At 57.1% G+C, this 12,490-nt stretch overlaps 1 protein-coding gene across 1 annotated transcript in view; it reads left to right on the forward strand.

Moving 5' to 3' along the window:
• Nucleotides 1-12,490, forward strand: part of LOC144822094 (intraflagellar transport protein 57 homolog) — a 121,563-nt gene that overhangs the window by 68,815 nt on the left and 40,258 nt on the right. Inside the window, exon 9 of the mRNA XM_078679216.1 lies at nucleotides 2,030-2,092. Within this exon, the coding sequence (XP_078535342.1) occupies nucleotides 2,030-2,092 (63 nt within the window). The remainder of the gene's footprint in view (nucleotides 1-2,029; nucleotides 2,093-12,490) is intronic.

The following is a 12,490-nucleotide window of genomic DNA, read 5'->3' on the forward strand; positions in this document are numbered from 1 at the left end:
TTACATTGAAGTTAAACTGGTACACGAGGAGTGCAGGATGAAGAAAAGGAAAGTAAAATGTATAGAATAATGTCAAAAGAGAGGGTGAGTGCCACTGCTAATTATTTTGTTCATCTGGTGCAGGACCACGCAGTAGGTTATTAACCGAATTTCAGATCATTAGTGCACTGCTATTGTCTATGCAGTACAACACAGAAGGAGTTGCAAGTCATAGTTGAAAATAGCTGTAAGCTTAGTCTACTCATGGTCAAAAAAGATAAATTGCAGCTTAAGGCAGAGTTCTCTAACTTAGAGAACTCTGCCTTGAACTGCAATTCATCTTTTTTGACCATGAGTAATATTGGAACGCAGAGGACGAGGAAGTGAATAGCTTAGATGCCAGGGAAATTGCAAGATTTGATTGAAGGTGACTTTCCCACTTCTGCCCGGAGATCTGTAAAGGTGCCACAGATGCAGTGTACTATAATGGGGACACATTGAAGAGGCAGGAGCATGCGAAGGAACGGCTCACCCTGTGCTTTCCGTCAATACAGTTTCTGGGCAGGGATTAATTGTGAATTAGAACAATGGAATGTTGAGCGCTCTATTGAAGATCATGGAGTGCCTCGGCTTCTAATGATCAGTAAAAGCCTGGAGCTCCAACATTCCAATGACTGTTGTTCACAGCTGTAGCTGTGAACAAAGGCCTCATGAAGCCCTAGGGGATTACATCCCCCTTGGACTCCGTGAGACCTCTGTATCATTTATTGAAACATTCTGCCCTCTAGTGGTGGAATGTTTGGATAGCCTTATAGCCCGCCATAGCTGAGCTGTACCAGTCATTAAAACACCTGTGTTTTCGACTTTGGCCTTTAACGCTGTAGCGGGCCTTTAACGACCAGTAATAGCCTACTACGGTGGGCTGTATGGCTAAAGTGAACCTGCTGAGACCTCGATGTACAGTCCTGCTGAAAGCTAGTAAATGAAGGTCCACAAGGTATTTTGTTGTCTTTGTACCCATCTTGTACCTCTTTGTGAATGTTTCCTACTTCTATTGTATTTTAAGTAAGGTATAATTTATACATAACAGAAGTATTATCAATTACCAGTATGAGTCTATTCACTCTACTACTTTCCTGTTTACACTTTATCAATACATGGCAATTATATACAGAAGACTAAAAAGAAACAGATGGAAACACACCTCAAAGTGAGATTCCACACACCTCGACATGAAATACCTTCTCACCTTCCTTGAGCTCTAGGCAATGCAAATTTCTGTCTGCTCCAGTGCACCTGACCGGGCGAGTTGCAGATCATTACAAAGTTGATGCTCCAACATCAATGCTTTACGCAGTAGCTTGTGTAGAGTAAACACACAAGCATGCTCACCAATGTCTTGTCTGCATAAAACTATAGTTCACCCTAAAATCCAGACTCTAGTATTCCTGAAAAGGGAGTAAAGAGGTACAGATGTATTCCACCTCTCCTCACCTCCTGAAAAAAACCTGCCATTAAAGTGACGATCAACCTCTAAAGGAAGTCACTGCCATATGGGTGGACATACACAGAGCAGGGAGGAATTACATTTTAAATATTCTGGACAGATGTAGAGACAGAGAACACTGATGTGCTCTTTGCTTAGCTTGGGCCCAACCACCAGGACTCTAGTTAATGCTATAAACTTTGAGTAATCGCCACTATTCTTATCACAACTTCGGAGTAGCCTGTGTCCCCACATGTCTCTGCCAGTTCCTTAAAAATCACCAGGCTTCTAGAATATCCAGTACAGTTAGTCTAACAAGGGCCGTGTGTATTACATGTTTAGGGCCAGCTAGGCAACTTCAAGGCATAGGCTCACCCTTATAAACAGAGCCCTGTAGCAAGAATGAGGGATGGATGTTTAAAAGACTACTGATTGCTGATGTAACTTTGAGAAGTTGTTTTCCTTAATGCTAAATGAAATCCTATGTAGACAAACAGGTTGATCACTGGTTGAAATACTTTTTCGCAATTTGCTTTGATTACACAATTGTATCTTGTTTTTCAGGCAAAAGAAAAGTATCAACATGGAAGTGGAGGAGTAACTGAAAGGACCAAAGTGCTTTCAGAGGTAATGATTGTGTTCATTTGTTTCACCATGTTCTTTATTTGTAGAAGTATTTGATTCCTGTAAGGGGTTATAACATTTATGTAATTAAATGAATGGTTAATACTGGTATGTCTCAGTGGGTACTTGACATGAGGTGGCTTCTGATGGGGTATTTTTGGTTCAAGTAAACCACACACATTTGTTGTTAACACAATAATAAATCGGAGTCTTTAATATTGCAATCACATTTGTGGACTGGTCATTCTCTGATCAACATTTACCTACCGAATCTTTTGTACTAACTTTGCCATCTTGTTATGACTGAACAAAAAACCCTCATCAATTATGAAAATAATGTAAAGGTAGGCTAGCTTTTACATGATCAATTAAATCCCCATACCCGAACGACCCAGATATCTTGATGGTTACTCTCAACCTCAATATTTCAAACACCACTGACATATTGGGACCATGTGGAATATAAAGACCTACACTTGAAATCATTAACAAATGTTACAATCAAGAACTAGATGAGATGGACAACAAATGTAGGTACCGGAATGCAGATTGCATGCCTCACTAGGAACACAACGAGAGCAGCTGTAGTACTTAGAAGAAAAAATATTTACAGGTCAGTAGAACTGGAAAAAGGATGTACCTTTCCAAATGCTTTTCAGTTGCCTGAAACCAAATGGAGGAAACCTTCAAATCCTGAAGAAAACTCTGTGTATCTTGGAGAAAATGGGGTCTGTTTCAGTACCACCACTTTTGTTGTGCTTTTGATGCAGCCTTGACTGTAGAGTACTGGGTCCCTGTTGTCCAGGTTCAGTACCAGTGTTCTTTCCCTAAGACTGATCCACAAGTGGCCCTTCAGGCACCCTGTAAGTCCCTAGTAAAAAGTACATGGGTACCAAGGGCATTAGGACTGAAGAGGTTCCCCTAGGGACCCCTCATCTAGACCATGCAGACTGCCACTACAGCATATATATCCCTACAGCATTAGGGTCTGTTCCTTAATATTGTAAGTGCCAGGAAAGCCATAGGGAGTACATGGGCTGGGAACCTGTCAACTCTAGCTCCCCAGCACATATGTGGCTTCACTGAAACCAGAAGCCTTTGATACCAAACAACTCCTTGTAATGATTAAACCATTGACTCAGAGGGCACCTCAGCGGTGCCCCCTGAAAACATACTGACCCTGGTGTGGACACTGACTGGTTTTAGGCACCCTGCAACACACAGACATGTTTCTGGACCCCTCAGGGACAGAAACGATGCACATCCTGCCAGAGGTGTCACACCTCCTCCCCCAGTGCTCGAAGGGGAAGTGTTAAAAGGTGGTTCTGACACTACGGGCCGCCCTGATTGTTTGCTTTTTGAGCACCTAATTGTTGAACTTTTACTTGGCTCGAGCCGGAAGGCAGCCTGGGGCTTACGTTTAAGCAGCTACTTAACACACTCATCCACTAAGACAAGAAGTGGGCGCAATAATGGAGACCACACCAGTATTTGTGATTGAAAATCAAGATCTTTTATATAGGCTTTAGATCCAAGCAATTCAGGCGTTAGCATTTCATTAGCATCTCATTAAAGTACTTCATAAAAGCATTTCCTCTTGTAAATATCAACAGTTCAGTAACCAAAGGCAGATCATCAAAATAGTACTGGAATAAATCACTAGGGATCAGAGTTTAACCCCATCAGGAACTGTAGAAGCCCACCCCTGCAAGAAATTGAGTACAGGGAAAATATCACCACTTTATCTGCAGGCTTGAAAACATGTAAGCAGGCATGAGCAGTAAAGGCAGCATAAGACTGCCACCAGGCACCAACAGTCAATGAAGTGAATGATCTTGTTACCAAGTGGGCCGGAAACAATTAATTCAGTATAGCCTGCTCTCCAGGCATGCACAGTTATTTGGCCCCAGCACTCCTGATGCTTAGATCAGACCTCACGACTACTTGAGGCTCAATGAGGCCAACAGGGCCCAGTCACAGTGTTCCCCGGGGGAGGGGCGAACTCGGGGCCCAATACCAGCCTTCCGCCCTCCTCCCATGGGGGTTACCTGGTGATTTCGGCCCTTCGGGGCCCTTGCGATGGCTCTGCTGTAGGCGTAGTGGTTTCGGCCCTACCGGGGGCCTCACTCGGCCCGGCGCGGTGCAGGGAGCAGATACGGGGCACCGCCGGGAATGAGTGACTTCACTTGAGGGGCAAATCGGAGGGGGCTCTCCTGCTTCACGACCCCCTCTGCGACGAGTCCGGGCTTTCTCCGGGCCTCCAGTCACAGCTACGGCCTGGGGACCAATCAGGGCAGGGGCCGGGGCTGTTCCACCAAAAACGACGCCCGCCTCGAGGGCGCGCCAGCCAGGACCAATGGCTGCGCGGCGCTCAGAGGGGCGGGGCGGAGGAGCTCCCCTGTCACGTGGGGCGGGAGCTGGTTTCGGGCCTACCACGGCCTGACTGGATTCCGCGCTGACAGGATTTGGCTAGGCCCGGGGACAGGGGCCTCCAGTCATGACCCAGCCGGGTCGATGTTCGCGGCGGCGGCCTCCTCAGAGCTCCGGAGGCCGGCGCAAGGAGGGCGGAGTCTCGGGTTGGTCGCGGCCCACGCGCACACAGCGGCGGCCCTCTCCTGACACCGAGGGCCTCCCGGGGGCAATTTCGGCACTTCACTAGGCGCTACAGGTAAGCGCTTGACGGGGATCAGGCCGCTTGGCGATGATCGCGCCTGGGGGTCTCACAGCGCTCCTTAAGAGTCACAGCAGAGAGGCGCTGGGGATCAGGGCGCTTGGCGATGATCGCGACTGGGGGTCTCACAGCGCTCCTTAAGAGGCACAGCAGAGAGGCGCTTGAGACAGTTCTCGAGCGAGCGCCCAGCAGGGTCTCTAACCAGGGCAGATTACAGCGCTAGGTACGCACAATGTGGGGCACTCCCAGCAGCTCAGCAGGGCCCAGGGTAGGAGCGCTAGGCAGCACAGACAGTCTATGACCCAGCGCTTGGCAGAGGGGTCAGAGTACAGCACTTTCCAGGCGCTTTGCAGGCGATTAAGCAGGTGATGCAGGCAGGATGAAAAGCAGAGCAAGTCAGTCAAGGGGAGACAGGCAGGGCAAGATGGGCCCAGATGGAGGCAGAGAGTGCGCAGGGCAGCACAGTCCAGTACCTGGTCGATCCCCCAGCAGTCTCTGGTTAAAGGCAAGCGGTCTTCTTGGCACTTGGATGGTTCTGCGCCCTTAGGTGATGGTTTCTTGAAGAGGGGGGTGGGGGGGTTGAGTTGGAGGCTGGATGAGTTTTCCTCAGTCACTGCAGATGGACCCTGGGGTTCCCTACCGCTGGGCCAGATCAGGGGGCTAGTCTAGGACACCTCACTCAGCTTAAGAGGCAGCACCTAAATTCTGTCACTCCCAGTGGCATAAGTTCCTAACTAGGCCCTCCCGCCTAAAACTCCTGCGTGGGTTCCCCAGGTCAGTGATGCCCCAACTGACTAGAAAAAGTTCCCTCCCTTGCTTAAGTATGCCCAGGTTAGGTGACCACTCTCTAAGGCGGGAAAAGTCAGCTCCGCCTTTCTTCTGGAAGGTTCCAGGAGCTTCCCCACTCTACCTATGGACAGGGGATGGGAGGCTGGCATTGCAACATTGTATGGGGATCCAGCCTGCTCCTGGCAACTAGGGTGCTATACTAACAGGCCACGCTTCAGTAGCAGGGGCCAGTGGCAGCCATGTTTAGAGTAGAGAGCACCTGCACCCTAACATGGATTAGCCATGAAAAGGTGCCCGAAGACCTAAGGACCAACAAAAAGAAGGTTGGAAAAATGAGGCAAGGGCGAAAAAAATAGGGAAAGACCACCCTAAGGCTGACAGGTCTAACAGGAAGCCTCATAGGTTGGGACTCACCCACAGTGAACTCCGGATGTAAGAGACTGCATGGGGATTTTACTGGTGTCCTCCTGGCTTGTCCAGGCCACTGCGCAGCAGCTGGAGTCAGGGACACCGCGCTGGTTGTATGCAGACACATGTGTACAGGCGTGTGCAGACGTTTAGGGGCTGCGCATGGGAAATTCCTAGCGTGCGCAGTCCAGGAGCAGCTACAGAGTGAATGGTGTGGCAGGACTTATGCAGAATTAGGTGGTAACATGAAATAGACTTTGTACACTGGAAGGGAACATGCCAGGGAAAGTCAGTGTGTTTTACTGTGTTTTTCACTTCATTATTCCCTTATGGGAAGGTGGAACCCATGGGCTGGGGTAATTTCCATAAGGCCTACAGATTCCAGACACGCACTATCGTCCACTGTAGCGGATGTGAAAAGAAGTATTCTGCAGGGTCCAAAGTCATATTTGTACTGCTTTTGGGTCATACAGAACTGTCATATTTCCCTGAGCCAGCCATGACCAGACCCAGGCTGAGGGTTGACCTCAGCAGAATGGATTGATAACCTTTCTTCCACAAGCTAAGGCCTCCTCTCCAGGAAGAGAAGATGGGTGGAGCTACAGGCTCATCCATTAGCAGCTGTCACTGGGTGCCAGGCACCAGGCTGCACCAAGGAGGAAAGGCAGTGAGGGGGGGGGGGGGGGGGGAGTTGCGTTTCAGAGGCCATGTGGCCACAGACACTGGATGACGCCATTTTGAACAAGCATTAGAAATGCAATCGGGCTCGGATTTATTTGAGTTTGAGCTAATGGCATTGTAAATGCCAATGTATTGTTGCTATGTGTTATGGAGTGTGTTCATGTGGTGTGTACTGTACTGCTAGTGATCTCCTTGTGAATGTGCGAATATTGCACCACTTGCCTGTGATGTCCTTCTTATGCACCGCCACTCTGCACCGCCACTCTGCACCGCCACTCTGCACCGCCACTCTGCACCGCCACTCTGCACCGCCACTCTGCACCGCCACTCTGCACTCTGCACCGCCACTCTGCACCGCCACTCTGCACCGCCACTCTGCACTCTGCACCGCCACTCTGCACCGCCACTCTGCACTCTGCACCGCCACTCTGCACCGCCACTCTGCACCGCCACTCTGCACTGCCACTCTGCACCGCCACTCTGCACCGCCACTCTGCACCGCCACTCTGCACCACCGCACCGCCACTCTGCACCACCACTCTGCACTCTGCACCACCACTCTGCACTCTGCACCGCCACTCTGCACCGCCACTCTGCACCGCCACTCTGCACCGCCACTCTGCACCGCCACTCTGCACCGCCACTCTGCACCGCCACTCTGCACCGCCACTCTGAACAGCCACTCTGCACCGCCACTCTGCACTCTGCACCGCCACCCTGCACCGCCACTCTGCACTCTGCACCGCCACTCTGCACTCTGCACCGCCACTCTGCACCGCCACTCTGCACCGCCACTCTGCACTCTGCACCGCCACTCTGCACCGCCACTCTGCACTCTGCACCGCCACTCTGCACTCTGCACCGCCACTCTGCACTCTGCACCGCCACTCTGCACCGCCACTCTGCACCGCCACTCTGCACCGCCACTCTGCCACACCGCACCGCCACTCTGCACCGCCACTCTGCACCGCCACTCTGCACCGCCACTCTGCACCGCCACTCTGCACCGCCACTCTGCACCGCCACTCTGCACTCTGAACTGCCACTCTGCACCGCCACTCTGCACCGCCACTCTGCACCGCCACTCTGCACCGCCACTCTGCACCGCCACTCTGCACTCTGCACCGCCACTCTGCACTCTGCACCGCCACTCTGCACTCTGCACCGCCACTCTGCACCGCCACTCTGCACCGCCACTCTGCACTCTGCACCGCCACTCTGCACCGCCACTCTGCACCGGCACTCTGCACCACCACTCTGCACTCTGCACCGCCACTCTGCATCGCCACTCTGCATCGCCACTCTGCACCGCCACTCTGCACCGCCACTCTGCACCGCCACTCTGCACTCTGCACTGCCACTCTGCACCGCCACTCTGCACTCTGCACCGCCACTCTGCGCTGCCACTCTGCACCGCCACTCTGCACTCTGCACTGCCACTCTGCACCGCCACTCTGCACTCTGCACCGCCACTCTGCACCGCCACTCTGCACCGCCACTCTGCACCGCCACTCTGCACCGCCACTCTGCACTCTGCGCTGCCACTCTGCACCGCCACTCTGCACTCTGCACCGCCACTCTGCACCGCCACTCTGCACCGCCACTCTGCACCGCCACTCTGCACTCTGAACTCTGCACCGCCACTCCGCACTCTGCACTCTGCACCGCCACTCTGCACCGCCACTCTGCACCGCCACTCTGCACCGCCACTCTGCCACTCTGCACCGCCACTCTGCACCGCCACTCTGCACCTCTGCACCGCCACTCTGCACCGCCACTCTGCACCTCTGCACCGCCACTCTGCACCGCCACTCTGCACCGCCACTCTGCACTCTGCACCGCCACTCTGCACCGCCACTCTGCACTCTGCACTGCCACTCTGCACCACTGCACCACCACTCTGCACCACTGCACCGCCACTCTGCACCGCCACTCTGCACCGCCACTCTGCACCGCCACTCTGCACTCTGCACCGCCACTCTGCACCACCACTCTGCACTCCGCACCGCCACTCTGCACCGCCACTCTGCACCGCCACTCTGCACCGCCACTCTGCACCGCCGCACCGCCACTCTGCACCACCACTCTGCACCACCACTCTGCACTCTGCACCACCACTCTGCACCGCCACTCTGCACCGCCACTCTGCACCGCCACTCTGCACCGCCACTCTGCCACTCTGCACTGCCACTCTGCACCGCCACTCTGCACCGCCACTCTGCACCGCCACTCTGCACCGCCACTCTGCACCGCCACTCTGCACCGCCACTCTGCACCGCCACTCTGCACCGCCACTCTGCACCACCATTCTGCACCGCCACTCTGCACTGCCACTCTGCACCGCCACTCTGCACCGCCACTCTGCACCGCCACTCTGCACCGCCACTCTGCACTCTGCACCGCCACTCTGCACCGCCACTCTGCACCGCCACTCTGCACTCCGCACCGCCACTCTGCACCGCCACTCTGCACCACCGCACCGCCACTCTGCACCGCCACTCTGCATCACCACTCTGCATCACCACTCTGCACTCTGCACCGCCACTCTGCACCTGCACTGCCACTCTGCACCGCCACTCTGCACCGCCACTCTGCACCTCTGCACCACCACTCTGCACTCTGCACCGCCACTCTGCACCGCCACTCTGCACCGCCACTCTGCACCGCCACTCTGCACCGCCACTCTGCACTCTGCACCGCCACTCTGCACCGCCACTCTGCACCGCCACTCTGCACCGCCACTCTGCATCGCCACTCTGCACCGCCACTCTGCACCGCCACTCTGCACCTGCACTGCCACTCTGCACCGCCACACCACCACTCTGCACTCTGCACCGCCACTCTGCACCGCCACTCTGCACCGCCACTCTGTACCGCCACTCTGCACTCTGCACTGCCACTCTGCACTGCCACTCTGCACCGCCACTCTGCACCGCCACTCTGCACCGCCACTCTGCACTGCCACTCTGCACCGCCACTCTGCACCGCCACTCTGCACCGCCACTCTGCACCGCCACTCTGCACCGCCACTCTGCACCGCCACTCTGCACCGCCACTCTGCACCGCCACTCTGCACCGCCACTCTGCACTCTGCACCGCCACTCTGCACCGCCACTCTGCACCGCCACTCTGCACCGCCACTCTGCACTCTGCACCGCCACTCTGCACCGCCACTCTGCACCACCGCACCGCCACTCTGCACCACCGCACCGCCACTCTGCACCGCCACTCTGCACCGCCACTCTGCACCTGCACTGCCACTCTGCACCGCCACTCTGCACCGCCACTCTGCACCTCTGCACCACCACTCTGCACTCTGCACCGCCACTCTGCACCGCCACTCTGCACCGCCACTCTGCACCGCCACTCTGCACTCTGCACCGCCACTCTGCACTCTGCACCGCCACTCTGCACCGCCACTCTGCACCGCCACTCTGCACTGCCACTCTGCACCGCCACTCTGCACTGCCACTCTGCACTGCCACTCTGCACCGCCACTCTGCACCGCCACTCTGCACCGCCACTCTGCACTGCCACTCTGCACCGCCACTCTGCACCACCGCACCGCCACTCTGCACCACCGCACCGCCACTCTGCACCGCCACTCTGCACCACCGCACCGCCACTCTGCACCGCCACTCTGCACCGCCACTCTGCACCGCCACTCTGCACCGCCACTCTGCACCGCCACTCTGCACCGCCACTCTGCACCGCCACTCTGCACTCTGCACTGCCACTCTGCACTGCCACTCTGCACTGCCACTCTGCACTGCCACTCTGCACCGCCACTCTGCACCGCCACTCTGCACCGCCACTCTGCACCGCCACTCTGCACCACCGCACCGCCACTCTGCACCACCGCACCGCCACTCTGCACCGCCACTCTGCACCACCGCACCGCCACTCTGCACCGCCACTCTGCACCACCGCACCGCCACTCGGCACCGCCACTCGGCACCGCCACTCTGCACCGCCACTCTGCACCGCCACTCTGCACCGCCACTCTGCACCGCCACTCTGCACCGCCACTCTGCACCGCCACTCTGCACCGCCACTCTGCACCGCCACTCTGCACCGCCACTCTGCACCGCCACTCTGCACCGCCACTCTGCACCGCCACTCTGCACCGCCACTCTGCACCGCCACTCTGCACCGCCACTCTGCACTGCCACTCTGCACCGCCACTCTGCACCACCGCACCGCCACTCTGCACCACCGCACCGCCACTCTGCACCGCCACTCTGCACCACCGCACCGCCACTCTGCACCGCCACTCTGCACCGCCACTCTGCACCGCCACTCTGCACCGCCATTCTGCACCGCCACTCTGCACCGCCACTCTGCACCGCCACTCTGCACCGCCACTCTGCACTCTGCACCGCCACTCTGCACCGCCACTCTGCACCGCCACTCTGCACCGCCACTCTGCACTCTGCACCGCCACTCTGCACTCTGCACCGCCACTCTGCACCGCCACTCTGCACCACCGCACCGCCACTCTGCACCGCCACTCTGCATCACCACTCTGCACTCTGCACCGCCACTCTGCACCGCCACTCTGCACCTGCACTGCCACTCTGCACCGCCACTCTGCACCTCTGCACCACCACTCTGCACTCTGCACCGCCACTCTGCACCGCCACTCTGCACCGCCACTCTGCACCGCCACTCTGCACCGCCACTCTGCACTCTGCACCGCCACTCTGCACTCTGCACCGCCACTCTGCACCGCCACTCTGCACCGCCACTCTGCACCGCCACTCTGCACCGCCACTCTGCACCGCCACTCTGCACCGCCACTCTGCACTCTGCACTGCCACTCTGCACTGCCACTCTGCACCGCCACTCTGCACTGCCACTCTGCACCGCCACTCTGCACCACCGCACCGCCACTCTGCACCACCGCACCGCCACTCTGCACCGCCACTCTGCGCCACTCTGCACCGCCACTCTGCACCGCCACTCGGCACCGCCACTCGGCACCGCCACTCGGCACCGCCACTCGGCACCGCCACTCTGCACCGCCACTCTGCACCGCCACTCTGCACCGCCACTCTGCACTCTGCACCGCCACTCTGCACCGCCACTCTGCACCGCCACTCTGCACCACCGCACCGCCACTCTGCACCGCCACTCTGCACCGCCACTCTGCACTCTTCACCGCCACTCTTCACCGCCACTCGGCACCGCCACTCTGCACCGCCACTCTGCACCGCCACTCTGCACCGCCACTCTGCACCACCGCACCGCCACTCTGCACCACCGCACCGCCACTCTGCACCGCCACTCTGCACCACCGCACCGCCACTCTGCACCGCCACTCTGCACCGCCACTCTTCACCGCCACTTGGCACCGCCACTCGGCACCGCCACTCTGCACCGCCACTGTGCACTCTGCACCGCCACTCTGCACCACCGCACTGCACCACCGCACTGCACCACCGCACTGCACCACCGCACTGCCACTCTGCACCGCCACTCTGCACCGCCACTCTGCACCGCCACTCTGCACCGCCACTCTGCACCGCCACTCTGCACCGCCACTCTGCACCGCCACTCTGCACCGCCACTCTGCACTCTGCACCGCCACTATGCACCGCCACTCTGCACTCTGCACCGCCACTCTGCACCGCCACTCTGCACCACCGCACCGCCACTCTGCACCGCCACTCTGCACCGCCACTCTGCACTCTGCACCACCACACTGCCACTCTGCACTGCCACTCTGCACCGCCACTCTGCACCGCCACTCTGCACCGCCACTCTGCACTCTGCACCGCCACTATGCACCGCCACTCTGCACCGCCACTATGCCCCGCCACTCTGCACTCTGCACCGCCACTCTGCACTCT

This window comes from Lissotriton helveticus, chromosome 3_1, assembly GCF_964261635.1.
Source record: "Lissotriton helveticus chromosome 3_1, aLisHel1.1, whole genome shotgun sequence".
NCBI classification, from domain to species: Eukaryota; Metazoa; Chordata; class Amphibia; order Caudata; family Salamandridae; genus Lissotriton; species Lissotriton helveticus.